This window comes from Emydura macquarii, unplaced genomic scaffold (assembly GCF_026122565.2).
Source record: "Emydura macquarii macquarii isolate MOO-44397 ecotype Brisbane River unplaced genomic scaffold, CSIRO-AGI_Emac_v2 contig_629, whole genome shotgun sequence".
In the NCBI taxonomy this organism is placed as follows: domain Eukaryota; kingdom Metazoa; phylum Chordata; order Testudines; family Chelidae; genus Emydura; species Emydura macquarii.
Window position 1 is genome coordinate 5752361 of NW_027130766.1, and position 17265 is coordinate 5769625.

General features: G+C 57.6%; 1 protein-coding gene across 2 annotated transcripts in view; it reads right to left on the reverse strand.

Annotated features, from left to right (window-relative positions):
• Positions 1 to 8368: 8368 nt before the first annotated feature.
• The window catches only part of TBKBP1 (TBK1 binding protein 1), a 52067-nt gene continuing 43170 nt past the window's right edge, over positions 8369 to 17265 (reverse strand). For both annotated transcript variants that reach the window (XM_067540909.1, XM_067540908.1), the window contains exons 8-10: positions 10794 to 10912; positions 10030 to 10709; positions 8369 to 8936 (exon numbers count right to left, since the gene is read on the reverse strand). In XM_067540909.1, coding sequence (XP_067397010.1) covers positions 8808 to 8936; positions 10030 to 10709; positions 10794 to 10912 — 928 coding nt within the window. In that variant the 3' untranslated portion in view covers positions 8369 to 8807. The remainder of the gene's footprint in view (positions 8937 to 10029; positions 10710 to 10793; positions 10913 to 17265) is intronic.

Below are 17265 nucleotides of genomic sequence, written 5' to 3' on the forward strand. Positions count from 1 at the left end.
AATCAGGTAGCGGGATCCGTGATTACCTGATTAGTGCGAATGATGCATGCAAAAAGCAGGTTTCGTTCCACCTCGCCCCCACCCACATAAAGTGATGCACATGGAAAGGCTGAGGGTGTGTCCTCGTGCAGCCGGCAGCGCCACGGTCGGTATTTCACACGTGGAAGTGACCCCCCAGAGCGGGGCTACACACAGGAGCTCATTTCTGTGTTGCGGCAGCTCAGACTCTCCTCTTGGCCTCTGAAAAAGCCAACTCCCAAGCCAAGGTAGGGATGTGAATAGGGCACCGGCCAAGCGTCAAGACAAAGCCCTGGCTGGGATGGTTTAGCTGGGGTTGGTCCTGCTCTGAGCAGGAGGTTGGACTAGATACCTCCTGAGGTCCCTTCCAACCCTCATCTTCTATGAGTCTATGGCACCTGGGTGTTAGCCCCTGTAGGATTTCAGGCAAGTCACTTTGCCTGCCGGGGCCTCGACCTCCCTCCCATCCTTTGTCCGTCTTGCCTATTTAGACTGTAAGTATTTGGGGCCGGAGCCGCTCTCTGACTATGTGTTTGCACATCACCTGCCACCCTGAGGCCCTGCTCCACCACCACCTTTGACTGCTGCCGTGCTACAAATAATAATAATAACAGCCCTGCTGGGAAGTGGATAAGCTCCTGGGTAAGTAGCCTGGCGACCCATCTGCAGAGCTAAACAGCAGCAGCAACGTACAGCCAATTAGCTGCGTTTCCGGAAGCCCAGCGAGTTGTAACCCCCAGCACCAAAAACTTGACATGCTGCTGTTCCCCCAACAAACTCCAGGGGGTGCCGCCTTGCCCTGATTTGACCCCAGCCCCCCAGACATTGCAGGGGCTGGAAAAGCCGGGCTGTGTTAGGTGGGAGGGGGAATCTGCCACCCACCCGCTTTTCCCGTCACTGCACGTTCAATGGGCTTTGGATCAGTCCCTCGCACTGGCACGGACGTGAGATCGAGAGAGCGGAAGGGGGGTCTTTTATTTAACCGTGGATTTTATTAACCACGCCTCTTCCCCCACCCGCTGTGGGATGTGAACGGTCCCGCGCCAGCCGCGGGGGGGGTCGGGACCGAAGGAGGTAACAGCTGGAGCATCCTCACGCAGGCGCCCCCCTACCCGCCTTGGGACTGCAATGCGCTTTTGGTTTTGCTTTGGATTGTCCTCTCACCCCCCCTCCCTCACCACCTCCCACCAGCGTGGTTCTAATCTTACTGATGTGAAAGCACCACAGTAAATCTGAAACCGCCCAGCAATGATGCGAATCAGGCTCTGCTTGGCCTGGTTATTAGCTCGGTTCAGCTGGGCAGCCTGAACTCATTAACCTTAGCCTCCAGTACTAACACTAGGGCGTCGTAGTGGAGAAAACACCCCAGCAGGTCCATTCCCCAGCCCTCGGTGAAAGGGAAGCTGGGTGGAAGGACGACGGCCTGGATTCTATCCCCACCTCCGCCACTCACAGCCTAATTTATGTGCCTCTGTTTCCCCTCCTAACTGTGGTCTATTTAGATTGTAAACCGGGGCAGGGACAGTCTCTCACTGGGTGTTTCTGCCCCATCTGACACAATGGGAACCTTGACTCCAGGCCTCTCCGTGCTCTTGTAATGTGGGAAGTTACAGGCTTGTCTAACCCAACACTTAGTTCACGGCAAGCTCACGTGTGAAACCAGCATGCCATGCGCTGTGTCTGCAGACCCTGCTGCCACACACTGGACGTTCCTTGGTGCCCTTGATCAAAGCACACTAGGGAATTTCTATTGCACGGCCCACAGCCTGGGGCAGATCCACACCCCAACTTGCCACAGACTCAGCGTTCATTTACACGAGCCTGGACTTTCCCAGCTGGAAGTTATGCTAGAAAAGCCACCACACTCTCCCGTTGGCTTAGGGTGCCTACATTGGAGAACTTACAGCTGACAGGAGAGCTTAATTACGCCAGCCTCCATGAGCGGCGGTACCTATGTCGGCCGGAGAAGCTCTCCCACTTAGATCAGTGTAATTTATATCATTTGGGGGGGGTGGATTTTTTTACATCCCATGAGCGACAGCAGTGGCAGTGTAGACATAGCCTGAGATATTTGCAATGCATCCCACAGCCTTTAAACACATGGTACTTGGTTCTGATCTAACTTACACCAAGACTGGGCTTCCGGGGTCTTTCCCATGATCTGCAACTCTTCCAAGCAAGGAGGTTATTAAGCTAGATCTACACTCACACTGCTATATCAGGACGGCTGTAGTGCTTCAGTGTAGACACTCACTTCAGCGACAGGAGGGGTTATTGGAAGCGGTAAAGGAACAGAAAAAGGAAATAAAAATGCTTAGGGGTGTGGAACAGCTTCTGTCTGAGGAGAGATGAATCAGACTGGGACTTTTCAGCTTGGAAAAGAGATGATTAAAGGGAGATATGATAGAGATCTATAAAATCATGACTGGTGTGGAGAAAGTGAATAAGGACGTGTTATTTACTCCTTCTCATAACACAAGAACTAGGGGGTCACCAAATGAAATGATTAGGCAGCAGGTTTAAAATGAACAAAAGGAAGTATTTTTTCACACAACGCACAATCAACCTGTGGAACTCATTGCCGGAGGATGCTGTGAAGGCCAAGACTATAACAGTGTTCAAAAAAGAACAAGATAAGTTCCTGGAGGATAGGTCCATCAATGGCTATTAGCCAGGATGGGCAGGGATGCAAAACCGTGCTCTGAAGTGTCTCTAGCCTCTGTTTGCCAGAAGCTGGGAATGGGTGATGGGGGATGAATCACTTGATGATTACCTGTTCTGTTCATTCCCTCTGAAGCATCTGCCACTGGCCACTGTCGGAAGACAGGACAGGGGGCTAGATGGACCATTGGTCTCACCCAGTATGGCCATTCTTATGTTCTCCTATTGCTATAGTTAATCCATCTGCCCACAAGGCGGTAGTGCGGTTGATGGAAGAATTCTTCCATTGACCTAGCGCTGTCTACACCGCAGTTAAGTTGGCTTAACTAGGGCGCTCAGGGGTGAGTGACATAGCTGGGTCGACCTAACTTTTTAGTGTAGACCTGACCTGATTGTTGATATCAAGGGAGCATCACAAGACCCTAACCGAGATCAGAGTTCTGTTTTTGTGCTAGGCCTGAAAATTTCAGTGTTACTGAATAATTTTGATGGTCTGCTGGGGAAAATTGAAAAGACTCTTGTCAATTTCAGGTTCTGCCTCCAGGGGGGGAAGTGAAATTGACAAGCGTCTTCCAGGCAAGCATCTGGGAAGCCAAAAGATTCCCTTGTGGTTCTCCCCAAATGGATTTTGTTCTGGAAATCCCTCCCTTCCTGCAAAAAAAAAAAAAAAAAAAAAAAAAAAAAAAAATGATACGTTTTTAACTTTTCATTCTGATTCGGGACAGAAAATTCTTCAACAACGTAAACTTTTTCTCAGGAAGGGATTTCCAGTTCCTGGCCAGCTCTTGCTAAGTCCTGGTGGCCATCAGAGTCACCCCAGGGTAATATGGCAAAGACAGACCCTAATGGACCAGCTGTTCTAACACAGCGAATCAGGTTCTAGACCACACAGCTGAGGCCTCATCCACCACTCACTTCGTGTAACTCCAGGGACGCTGTGAAGCTGGTAGTTTGACACCAGTGTAAGTGGGGAGCAAATCAGGTTCATGTTCCTTTCCCTAGGGGACGTGCTCTTGGTGATATAACTTCACGGCCAGCTAGAGATGGGCTCAAGCTGTGATCATGAAAGGGAAAGGATGTGGGCCATGAAACAAACAATTTCTCTGTTATGAAAAGTCTACGAAAAGTTTGGGAAGCCCTTTGCTCCGCACCAGGATCCTGGCACCCCTCTGACCATTAGACCACGCTCTCCCCACTCCTTCAAGCTGCAAATAGAACCCATGAGTCCTGGCACCCATTCCCCTACTCTAACCACTAGGCAACACTCCCTCCGAAAGGCAGGAATAGAACCTGGCAGTCCTGACTCCGGGTCCCCTACTCCAAGTACTAGACCAGGGCTGGCCAAATTTTGGCTCCTTTACTGTTAAAGTGCGGCTCCCCCAACGCACCCAGCCACACACGATTCTTCACCTACCAGATTGGGATGGGGAGTTCAGGACTTCTGCCATGCAGTGGGGTGGTGGGGGCTAGAGGTTTCTGCCCAGCAGGGAGTGGAGGTCTCAGAGCTTCAGCCCCATGGTGGGGTGATGGAGGTAGGGGCTTCTGCCCTGTGGCAGGCACCTGCTGGGCTTCCTGGCTTCCTCACTGTGGCATAGTGGTGGAGGGGTTCGGGGCGTCTGCCCCATGGGACATGCTTGCTATGCCCTGAGCCCAGCCACCCCCGCACAGGTTTTTAAGCCCGGAGGCCTGGCAGCTGCACCCCCAGCTCCTGAACGTCTAAAATTGTTGCATGCAGCTCCAAGGGTCACCCCTGCACTAGATCAACATTTTCTTCCCCCAGCCCCCCTAAGCGGACTAAGTTATCCTGAGCCATTTAACTTCAAAAGCGAACAAGCCAACGCCGGACCCACACAGCCCAAACCAGAAGAGATTTGTGTCTGCCAGGCCATGCTTCGGTCAATACGTAACTTTTATTGGACTTTAATTCTGTTTCACAGAGCACGGGATCTCTTCGAAGAGAACACACACAAACGGAAGATAATGCACAGACCAAGGTGTCTCCACGTTCTCCTGAGCTGGGCATCTCAGGGGCCCGTGTTCGTTTGCAGGAGGGGTGTCAGTCAAGAGCATGCAGCACAAGACGACGACTGACAGGCCGCTTGGATCTCCCAGTTGGGTGGTCGGTTGGAAGGGGGGATATCTCTGCTGTCAATCGTTGGACTAGAACAGGGGGGGGGGGGGTTTTTAGTAACAGGCCCGGAGCAGCCGACAATAAACGACACATCGAGGACTCTCTGCAGACCACGCATGGGGGCGGCTCTGGGCTCGTCAGCCAGGAACGGATCAGACCCCTGGAGAGGCCCCAGGAGCCGGGGATGGGCAGCTGAGCCCAACCTCCCTGCTCCATCATTCCTGCTTCTCGCTGGCTCTGAGGTAGATTTCATGTGGATGTTGGAAAAGTGGTGAGAGTCGTGGAGAAATTAAATTGCTCACGGGCATTTCTGTAGCCCTTGACTTCTCCCCCCGCCCCCCAAAGTGCTGGCCCCTTCCCCCAACCTTAAAGAGACAGGACCTCAACACGGCGGGAATCCTCCGCTGGCTGACAAGGCGGGCCTTGCCCGTGATGGCAGCTCGGGGGCGTCTGTGTGTTATCAGAGTACGGAAAGCGGTGCCGCCTCAGCCCAGGACGCTGGGGCCAGTGTCAATCGGGGCGTCCCTGTGGACGCCAGAGGAGCGCCAGGCCGATTCACGCCAGCAGGCATCTCACAGGACTGGGCCCTTTTTGCCCAATGCCTCTACTTCTGGGCACAGATCCAGTGCGACGGGACGTATGGAGGGAGAGGGACTGCACAAAACTGGTTTGAATGCGTTTCCCCCAAGGCCTGCGGCCCCGTTAGATGCAGGCACCTTACAGCGGGCCGCCGGCCTCAACGCTGCCTGGAAGCGTCTGAAATTCCTCTCTGATTCAGAGACTGTGAGTACGTCTACACTGCGATTAAACACTCGCAGCTGGCCCACGCCTGAGTCAGCTGACGCAGGCCAGCCCCGTGCGTTTAACGGCAGCGTAGACAGCCCCTCTGAGGCCAGAAGGGACTGCTTTGTCCGGAGCTCTTGGGCGGAACGGCCCCTGGGGGCGGCTCTTGGAGCGTCAGTCACACGTAACCCACGCCACAGCAGTGCCCCCAGCGATTTCTGCACCAAGCCCGTCAGTCGACGAACGGGCCTGTAAATTCTGACATCCGTCCACCCAGACCCGCCAGCGCCATCAGTCGGTAACACACCCCCTAGGCCACCCAGCTTGTGGGGTCAGAGGTTAGCCTTAACGCCGGCCAGCCCCAGGGCCATCGGAGCCGCAGGTTGGCCCTGCTCTGATCTCCGTTAAACCACAAACCCTTCGCATGGCAATTTGGAAACCTCTGATTTCTAGGGGTCTCTCAGTTCCCCAGCCAAAGCCTGCAATCCAGGGCTCGGCCAGCCATAGAATTGTTCCTGATCGGTTCCATATGCGAATCCTCCCAGCTGCACCTTGTTCCTGGTCTAGTTTAACACGCTGGTGAAACTAAACAGGGACGAGGCCCTCTTCTTGGGGAATAAAAGGGTCCACAGGTGGGGGGGGGGCTAATCAAGAACAGCTAATGCACTTTAAATGTGCACCGTGCTTTAATCCGCATTAACTTTCAAGTGTGGACAAGCTCTCCCCACTTCTGAGAGTTTCCTCAGACAAGGAGCTGAGTTTTCCCCTTGGGCCAGTTGAATCTTCACCTTAAGTAAACCGATTTCACCCCACCCACTCCCTAGCCCCTTGGAGCCGGCCAGCCCAGCACAGCGGTTTCGGACACTGCTTTGGCTGGCGAGTGTAATGCTGCTTTTTAAACGCCTTGCGAACTACCCAGTGCACGTACCCGGGGGGCAGGTCGCTGGAAGTTCACAGTTCTGGGATCGGTGCAAAGGCTGGAGGGGGGGTTGGCGCACTGAGCACAAATCAATCCCCCGCCCTCGCTGCGGGGTGGGGGTGCATCTTCCCGACCCCAAGCGCCACCTTCATCCCAGAGAGGCCCCCTCAGCCTCAGCCTCAACCACAAGCCCAGGCCCCAGTGTCTCAGTGTGACGCTTTCATCTCCTTCCTTCTCCTCTTGGGTTTCTCTTCGGAGCCCGGGGTGCATGGCAGCACGTTTGCCCCCCAGCACTTCCCCCACCCACACCCCCACCAGCTGGCGGGGTCCTTGCCAGAATCAGAGCGTGAGCGGCAGCCCATCGACTTTGACGGGCTTCGAACCAGGCACTCAGCGCTTTGCTTTCTGTTGGGTGTCCCTGGGACAATGCATAGGTGCGGAATGGGAAGTCGTGGGGTGGCCCCGCTGCGTCTGGGATCATTCCCCAGTGGGGCAGCACAATTAGGGCACGGGGCCCAAACCCTGCATCTGAATAGCCCTTGAAACGTCAGGGGTCTAAGTAGCTGCAGATAAATGGCGGGTGGCCAGCGGCCAGTTCTAGGCAGAGCGCTGGGGTGAAAGGGCTGGTTCGCTCCCAACGACGTTTTCAACGCTACGGCCCAGCCCGCGCGCGCGCGCCTCTCCCTTCCCTTCCCCACCGCCGAGTCCAGATGAACAGCCAAGGGTTGCTGCTCAGGGACAGAGGCAATGCTGAAGGGAGAGCGAAGAGCGGGGACTCCAGCGGTCCCCGGAAAGGAAACGGGTCAGGGGACGTGGAAATCAAAACAGAGGATGCACAGCAGCTTCAATGGAGCAACTCTGCGTCACGCCAGCCGGTGCCGGCCCAGAGGAGCATTGCTATAGCTGCTAATTTCCCTGGCACCGGGATGAATGACTAAAGAGTGGGGGGATTTGCTCGGCATAAAAAAAACATCACATCTGGGTCCGGCTAGGAAATGGGGGAGCCTTCCAAAGCATCTTCACTGTACGGGCACTTCTGATGAATGAACGACTCTGGGTCGTTTCACTGAGACAGTCCCCGTGGTACGGGCACCCGGGGCGGGGGGGACCAGAGGGCAGTTGGCCAAGCCACAGGGGCTGGTTGTAGATCAGTACAATGCAAATATGTTTGGTAAAGCTGGAGAGAGACGGTGGATCTTGGACCCACCCGGGTGACCGCTGGGGAAATCACGCTATGCCACCCTGGCAGTGTCACATGCCGTCATGAGACTGCGGGCAAGGTGCGGGCATGGTGCCCGCAGTGCGGGACACAGAGCGTGTTCTTGCTCTACGGTAACTAGCTACTCAAAGCAACGTGTCAGGAGAAAGGAGTCAACGGCACATCGAAGAGAATATGAATACACCAGGGACGGATCGAGGTCCTGCCGGAGTCAATGACAGACCCGGGCATTGACTCTGAAGAGCCCAGGATACGGCCCCCGGCCAACATTAAGTTCAGTGCAATATTATAGGGTGTCCATGCTACGTCTCGAGAAGTGGGTTTCGTTTCTCAACAGCGTCACTGAGAGAAGAGGGGGACTTTTAACGTAAAAGGCTGGAAAGACGCTTAACCAGCCGCCAGAGGCCAAGTCAGGTCGGTTTGAAAACCCGCGGGGAGGTGGCCAAGAGCGAGCGCAGCTGAAAAGAACCAACCGGCCCCGGAACAGTTAAAGCCCCGGGGAGAGGGGACAGACGCAAACTGCAGGGAGATTCCTGCAGCCGGGTGCAGGGAGACGCTTGCCTCTCAGTGAAGCAGCTTGGCTTTTGAGGGTGCCCCCAGCCGTTCAGGGTGCATGTGTGTGTGTGGGGGGGGGGGCGGAGATGGCGGGGGGGAGGAAATCCATCCTTACTCAGTCCTCCCTGAGATCATCCAGAAAAGCCAAATGGCTCAGCAAGCGCTGTAAAGGAAGCAGCAGTAAAAGGCAGACGGCAGCCTCTGTAAGAAGCCGCAATGGACTGTTCTGCCCTCCAGTGTCTGGACCGGAGCTTTGCCCCCAGCTGGTACAAGCATCACGGGGTATTGCAGATCCGGCCATTCCCGGGGGGCACAGAGTGGAAAGGGGGGAAAAGAAACCCACTTAAAACCGAGGCGAGGGGGAGAGAGAGAGGCGAGTCTCTTACAGTTCAGTCTTTCCTGCCGCTACTGAAGACTTGGAGGTATTTCGGGGGGCCAGGTTGCTCCCCGCGTTTTCATGCAGCATCCAAAGGGGGCCAGGGCTGTAAGGAAGTTGGGCCGAGGAGGAGGAGGAAGGAGCCTCAGATCTTACTGTTCTCCAGGTGCGAATCAATGTGCTTTATCAAAGCATCGTCCGGGTAACCAATGGGGAACGCCAGCTGGCAGAGGGGGCAGCTTCGGATGTCGGAATCCACCGTCTCCATCAGCAGCTGCGGGGCGAGAGGAAGAACAAGGAGGGGCAAGAAATGACCTTTCTGTTTAAAGGAGCGTCCCAGGAAGAACCCCCCCCACCCACCCCCGAGCCATGGGGCTTCATAGCAGCCTGCGGGTCCAAGTGCCATGCCAGACTCTGCAGCGCGCCGTCCCGGGCTTCCCTTTCAACTGTCGGGAGCCTGTTCTGCAGCCCCCCAGGATCCCCCCCCAGCAGATTTTGCTGGGATCTCCAGCCTAAACTGCCCCCTCATTCATTTCGTCCCATTCCTCGGGGGTTACGCCTCCCCCCCTCCTTTCCTTTCCATACGCAGAGGCACGGGGATCAGCTCCCACCCGTCGTCAGAGCCAAGCTAGTTACCCTGGGCTGCCAGAGGAAAATCCCCCTAGTGCAGGAGCTACCTAATGGGAGTCACTACGTGGTGCCTCTCCCAGCACACGCCGTCAACACGAGACAGAGCTCAGTTCAAAGTTCCCCAAATTTCTTACCTAGTGACAGGCTTTTCTGGGACCTCCAACACCACAGTAACCAACTGCCTCATTGGATTTAGCCTCACAAGACAGGAAAGTATCACATCCCCCCTCCCCCGTTTGACCAATGGGGAAACTGAGGCACACATGAGTTAAGTGACTTCCCCAAGGTCACGCAGCTCATCAGCGGCAGAGCCAGGAACTGACTGCAGCTCTCCCAGTTCTTAGCCGCGGGACCCTTATTCCTCTTCCTCCCCGGGTCCTAGATTCTGGTTCCGACCCATTGCTGAGAAAAGAGGCCAAACCTCCCCGAGTCGGAGGGTAAGGGCCGGGGGTTCGGCTAGGCCAGGGGTGTCCCACCTTTTTGCGTGAGGGGCCACGTTACAATTTTTTTTCCTCACTCAGAGGGCCGGTGAGCTGGAGGGGGCTGGAGGGCAGGGGCTGCTCCTCCGCTCCGGCGGGCTGGAGAGCAACCTTTGGCGGGGCCAGAATCTGGCCAGCGAGCCGTGGGTTGGACAATCCAGGCCAGGCTTCAGGCGGCACTGCAGCAAAAGAAGTTTGCAGCGGGATAAGGCCCGGGGAAGTGCAGCGGGTTAGACGGTAACAGGGGCCATTGCTTACGTTGATCGACGGCCAGGACTGCGCGTGCTCGGTTCTGGAGTAGGAGGCGGCTGTCCGGTGCGCGGGGGGGTCGGGGATGGGGAAGCCGGAGCAGAAAGAGGCGCAGCGGATGGCTCCCCCCTCGGGACTGGGGGGGCTGGGGACGGCCCACTCGTCTTCGTCCGAGGACTGCTTCTCGAAGTGCAGGTGCTCCTCGAAGGCGTCTCTGGCGCTCCTGGGACTGCCGGCCCCCCCGCCGTAAACCTCGCCGTAGGGCCGGTGCTTGGGGAGCATCGGGGCCTCGGGCGGGAGCCACAGGGAGTGGCTCTGCCGGTACAGGGCCGCGTCGCTCACCTCCGAGTAGCTGCGGCGTCCTTGGAAGCTGGCTTTGATGTGGTGGCTGGAGGGCTTGGCGTACCCCAGCTCCATCAGGTTCCACTCCCCGGCGGGGGGCGCCCTGTGCTGGGAGGCAGGGGACGGGCAGGAGGGGGCCGGGGAGCGGCACTGCTGGGTGGGGGACTGGCAAGGGGGGGGCGCCGGGGAGCGGCGTTGCTGGGCGGGGGACTGGCTGGGGGGGACCGGGGACCGTCGCTGCAGAGCGGGAGACGGGCACTGGGGGCCGGGGGGCCGGCCTGGCTGGGGCGGGGGTGGGCCCGGCGGGGCCGGGGAGCGGCGCTGCGCCAACGGGGAATGCCTCTGGCCTGGAAAGCAACAGGGACAAAGACAACCCCGGTCAGCGAGAGAAGGCACCGGCTCCGAGTCCCTCCCCTCCGCGCTGCACTCACCGCCGTGGGGGGCCGGCTCCTGCAGCAGCGTCCCCAGGATCTGGCTCTGCAGGGAGCTGAGGTTTCTCAGCTGGCACAGCTCCTCCGTCAGCTCGGTGTAGGCCAGCGCCAGGTTCACCCTAACACGGGGCGAGACAGCGGGGCAAGGCGTCAAGCAAACCCCTTGGAGAAGGCCCAGCTTGGGGTGGAAGCAGGGCCCACCCCCCTCCCAGGCTCTGACTGCAAGGGGGTCATGGCAAGCAGAGATCAGAGCCGGCCGATGCGGGAAAAGGGGGCAGCCGCTTGACCCTGCTGCAGAGGGAGGCTGGGGGGGGGGGAGGGGAAGGCCCCTGTGATTGCTCTGGGGCTCACGGGCTGGGGGTCCGTCTGGGGCCACCCCAAGAACCTTAACCCTGGCTCTCAGCTCCCCCGTGAGCTCTGATCCCAAACTCCTCCCAGCTGTCTCCGAGGCCGGATTTCTTAGCCCTGCTCTCGATGCTAATCTGCTGCCCCCCCTGCATAACGCGCCCCTGAGACACGACCACAGCAGCACCCCCCAGGTCCGTTCCTGAGACAGCTGTGGATGCGCTCTGCTGACAAGGGGCGGCGCTCTGTCTGGCTCGGTGGGCCCCGCACGCCATGTGAGGATCACACACAGGGAACCCAGACTGCCTAGTTCCACAGGTGCAGCTACAAAATCCCAGTGCCCCTGCTTCTGAAGCACACGTGAGCTGAAGGGGACTCTCCACTAGTTGTTAGCAGTAGAGGGCTATTGACACACGGTGGAGTGATTCTGATTCCATCTGGCAGAGGGCACCAGTGAAGCACACAGCTCAGTCTTAGACTAGTGGGTAAGGCACTGGCGTGGCAGTCAAGGGACGTGGGTTCTAGTCCTGACTCTGTTGTGTGACCTTGGGTAAACTGCTTCCCCTGCCACCCTTTTCTAGTAAGACTGGAAGCTCTCTGGGGCAGGGACTGTCTCTTACAGTGTTTGTACAGCACCTAGCACAAAGGGGCAACAAGCAGCTATCAGCATAATACAACCAGCTCAGGTCTTCCCCAGGCCCTGCGATCCTTTTGCCTGAGTGAAGCACATTAACACAGATAATCAGAACAAGGCTAGAACTACATGAAACGAGGCCGCAGCCCATCACACAGACCAGTAACAGACAACTGTTGTCTCTTGGCTGATGACAATTGTATGCTCTTTGGGGCAGAGGCTGTCTTTGTGTTCTGGGTTTGGAACAGCTCCTCGCACAGTGGGGTCCTGGATCCTGACTGGCACTCCTAGGCACCCCAATACCCAAATTATAAATCAGAATACAGGACAGGGCCAGACAAAGGACGACAGCGTTCCTTTCGTCCCCGGACCTCAGCTCCCTTTACGAACAGAGCTCGGGACACTAAGACTTGCCCACAGTCACCTAAGGAGCGAAGGACGGAAGCTTTCCAAACAATGCAACAGAGAAATGACTACTCTTTTCTCCTGCCGGGCTGCCCTCCCTATCAACGCCTTTCACAAACACGCAGAGGCCTCCCCAACAACTTCCGCGTCGCCTTTGCAAAGCGCCCTCGCTACGTTTATGTGAAGGGAGAACCTGTCTCGTGGGGTTATGGAGGGGCTGTCAGGCCGGGCACGAGAGAGCGGCCGGGTTGAACTGAGCGACTGTGACACCCAGGGGACCTGGGAGATGGCTCGCATAACAGCAGCGGACAGGTCTCCCCCTCCTTCTGTTTGCCACGCGTTGTTGTTTCAGGAGACGAGAAAGGGATTATTCCCTCCCCCCCCGGGGGGTGTTTTCACACCGGAGCTCACAGGACAGATCCCCCTGGGAGGGTGCCGCTGTTTATTCTGACGCGCGGGAGTGACGGGCGGCGAGATGAGCGGCCCCGAAGGATCCGGTGGTGAAGGGTTTTAGGAGCAATTGGCACGACAGGCGCCCAGGACAAGCCCTCGCAAACCTAGAAGGCAGCGGAGCAGAGTCCTGGCCAGCAGCGCCGGGGCTCCTCTGTCCACAGCGGTGGAGTTAGCCTCCGTCAACCACCACCAGCCCCCGGGAGCTCCCCGGAGCCCTGAAACCCGCAAGCACCCCCTTTTTTTAGCGGGCGAGGGGGCTGAGAACGTTCCCAGCCGGCGTCCAGCCCCTAGCCCATCTCACGGAGAGAGCCCCACAGGCGTGCCCCGCCGTGGGCACAGATGGCTAGGGACAAACGGACGGCCCAGATGGTTTCCTAAAGGAGGCCAGTCACGTGCACTCCTGCCCAGAGGTGGACGCCTTCAGGGTCCATAAAGCCCCTCTGTGCGGGAGAGGGGGGTCGGTTCATGGCTGGGCTGCCGGAGGTCCGGCTGTCACAAAGCCCCTCCCAGCAACTGACCCTGCTCCTCTGGCCCTGGCAAGGGCACCTCGTGGAAGCAGTAGCAGCCTCCCGTTGACTTCACCTGGCGCTGGGGTCAGGCCCTTAATAATCTCATTAAGGCATCTCTGACCCTACCGCTGACAGCAGCAGTCTCTGAGGCCTTGGTCACGTCACTTAACCTTTCGGACTTGCCTCCCCCTCTCTGCGAAACGAGGATGCTGACATCCACTACATCCACCCAGTTGTTTTCAGGGCTGCGGCGGGAGCCTGGGTTGGCAGCTGGGCTCTGAGATTCGCTGCCGTGTGGACAGACCCAAATTGACTCACTCAAGGTCACACGGCAAACCGGTGGCGGAGCTGGGAATTGAGCCCTAATCTCCTGGAGCCATCCTTACTCTCCTAGCCAGGAGGCGCCCGTGCGAGACGGCAGGAAAGAGGCGGGCGAATTAACTCTTTTGCAGGCTCACCCTGCTGCTGCAACGGGATGGGGGTGAATGAAAGAGACCAGCAAATAATAAATCATCACCGGCCTTAGCTCTTATCGGCCCCAGATCTCCAAGCACCATACAGAGGAGGTCAGGATCATTATCCCTGGTTTACAGATGGGGAAACTGAGGCACCAAGTGGCCAAGGTCACCCAACAAGCCAGTGGCCAAGCCAGGAAGAGAACCCACGTCTCCCGCACCCCGCTCCGTAACTTCACCGATTCGAAGGTTAGCAGGGACCCCTGTGACCATCTGGCCTGACGTCCTGTCCAGCGTCAGCCACAGGAAGTCCCGAGTGTTCAATCCACTAGACCACGTGGCGGGGGAAGGCAAGGAGAGGTAGAGAGAGGCCAGGCAGTTGCCATCACTTTGTTCTCTCTCACTGAGGCCCGATCAGCTTCCCAGATGCCCACCCGCAGCCCCGGGAATATTTCCTCGAGCCGGACCCGGCTGATGAGCGCTGGCCAGCAGGAGCCCGTGGCCCAGCCCAGTGTGAGAAGCTGACACGCCCTCGCTCGTCCGCTGCCTTCCAGAAACAAAAACCACCCCAGTGTCCCAGGCCCTGCCGGGGTGGGCGCTGTTCTGCAGGTGTGCCGGCCAGAAAGAGCAATGCGGCATGTATAGCCCCCCCTCTTCCTCCAAAATAACCTTCTGCCCCCAAGACATCAAAGCGTGGAAACTTTCTTTCCAGATCAACCCCTCGCGTGGCGAATAAAAACCGAAAGGCAGCCAGGGCCCGGCGAAGCCCCCGCCCTCCTCCTCCACCACCGCCTGGCATGCTGTGGCATGACATAACAGACTGGCGCCGCTCCAGACGGCGAGCGCCGGGGCACCGGGATTTCGGCCTCGCAAACGTCAGCGACGCAATTAACCAGTTCCAGTAAGGGGAGGCGAAGGAGAGGGCCGGGGGCGTTGGTGGCAGAGGTGGGGTTGGGTGAGGTCTGTGCTTCTGAAGACAGGAAAAGAGAGTGTTTCAAATAAAGGCTGGTTAAGAAGAAAGGCTCCCCGGGTGCGCGGCTGCAAGCGGGTTAGAAACGTGCTCGCGGAGCAGAGGTTATTTTAGACGCATGAGCAGCAAAAAAAAAAACCCCCAAAACAAAGAAAAAAAAGATCCCCCACCGCCTAATCAGGGCGACCAACCTCCCGGGGGCCCACCCCTCCGTTGCAGGCAGCTCAGGAAAGACGTGTGGTTCTTTAACCCACCCGATGTGGGGCCTAGGTGGGGGCCCCACTTCCAGCAACGAGCGGGAAGATGCCCAGAAGCTGTGCAGGGAGGGAGCTGATGCATGCCCTTCCCCCGCTGTCCCCCCCCCCGCCAGCTTTCTGCAGGACTGCTCGACTGCAGATTGACCCGGGTGATAGGTGAGCCCCGCCCGGGGAGGGTGCCCAAAGCCCCTGTGCTTGGATGTGGGATGGTTTGAGGCTGCCCCAAAATACTCAGCTTACTGCAGTGGCCCAAGAAACATCACCCTCCTTCCTCTCCCGCCCCCAAGGTCCCAGGCTCCCCAATGGGCCCCCTCTCTCCAAACTGACTCTTCCTCTCGGTTCCCACCCCCAGGCACATGCTGCCTTTCCTTCCAGAACACCCCGTCCGATGCGGCCTCTGATCTTCCTCTGCCCGCACCCCGGATAGAACCCGAGCGCCACGCTGGCTTTCCACTACCCCCGCGCAGACCCAGTGGTTTCTCCGGCTTTGCACTGGGCTTCTCGTTAACAGGCCGACACCACCGGCCTGTGTCATCACCACCTCCCATTCTCCTCGCCCCTGTGAACGACCCTCCTGTTCTCAGCTGGGCACCTGCGTTTGTGCTGCCCTTTTACACTTGAAACAGCCCTCCCAGCCACAGCTGGTCCCATCTCTGCCCCCGACCCTGCCGGGCAGTGACCTTCACGCCCACAGCATCCCCTTGTGCCTGAACCATCTTCCCATCCTACCCTGGGACCGTCCGGATTCACCTGGGCCACGCCCAATCCCGAAAGCTGCTGTGCACCTGCAGCTCTGGGTGGAAGTCAGTGGAAGACACAGGGGCTCAGACCACCCCCCAAACCGAATCCTGCGTGGTTCTGAGCAAGCTGCGGATGCACAACGGACTCAGCACCTCGCAGGATCGGCATCCGGTGAGCTTAACAACGCTTTGTAAATAATCAACAACAATCACACGGCATGCAAACAACCCAGGCAGCCCAGGCAACGGCTAACGGCAGATGTCCAGGGTCCTGAGAACAGCAATCGCACGCAAGGATGGTTTCCCCCCGCCCCCCAGGTTGGACAGGCCTTTGCATCTTATCCCTCCAACCCCCAGAAATCACTCGCACATGGAGAGTTAGGGTGCAGCTTCCCCAAGAGAACGGGGGGCGTACCCGGCGCAGACAACCTGACACGGGAGAGGGAGATGGAAATTCAGTTTTCCAAAAGACACCGTCCAAGCAACTGCAACCCCGGGATGTTAGTGGGAAAGGAAAGAGGTTTCTGTGGTGGGGTAACAACGCATGAGGTTTTGAAACCCGTCTGGTTTAGGATTTGTTCCGCCACCGCTCGGTTTCAAGCATCTGGGTCAAGCTTGGAATTTTTTTTTAAAACTGCTGCAAACAAGGGAAATCAGGGTGCGCCTGAAAATATAGGCGCGAGTGCTGAAACCCTGGCCTGGATGGGAGTTTGCCTTGCACGGCTCACAGACACTCTGGACACGTCTACACAGCAACGGAACAGCCCCGCAGCCTGCGCCCCCGAGTTGGGGGGCCCGGGCCAGCCGCAGGCGTCTAACTGATGTGCAGACACAGCTTACATCGGGACTCAAGACGCCTGGGTTCAATTGCTGGCTGTGACACTGGCTCCTTGTGTCATCCTGATCAAGTCGCATGGCACGGTTTTCAAGAGATCACCGCCCAAAATGAAGGCCGGGGTCTCACAGGAGACGAGCGCCCTTAACCCGTGTCAGTTCCCCACGTGGATAACAATAACCCTGCCTCTGGCTTGTCCATTTAGGAGTACGTGCCGCACCAAGCACCTCTAGGCACCACTGCAATATAAATAATACAGGCCTTGCAGGATCTATGCCTGTTGATTCTGTGTATCCTAAAGGGTCGGCGGTGGGAGTGAATTTCTGGCCTGTTTTGGGGTAGGGATGATCTGATCGGTCTCTCAAGAGACACTGGGTCACACAGATTCTGTCCTTTAGATCCACGTAGTCAAAGTGGCCAGATTTTCCATTTTGGGGGGGAGGGGGCCACAGCAGTCCATGCCTGTGCACCAGTCCCTTTCCCCGGCGAACCAGAAGTCAAGCTGAAATTAAACATAGGAACTGCCAAAACCACAGAGCCTGTGCACACCGAGGCAGGGCGGAGAGCTGTGCACCGAAGGCAACCAGCGGGGCCCGCCAGCTGCGTTTTCAGCTCCGTCTCCCTGACCCGCCTCGCTGGCCTCAGCCTGTCTCGGCGAAAGGGAACTTTTACATGCACACGGCGCTATCATTTATTCACCCCACCCCGTTTTCACAAGGCATAGTCTATTGCTGACATGACCCTCCGGCAACAGCTAATTCCAGGGATTGAGGTGGGGTGAGAGGGAAATAACGTGTTAGCTAACTCCCAGAACAGATGGCAATGGGAGAAAGAAACAGCACAGAGATCTATTTTTCCACCCCAGATAT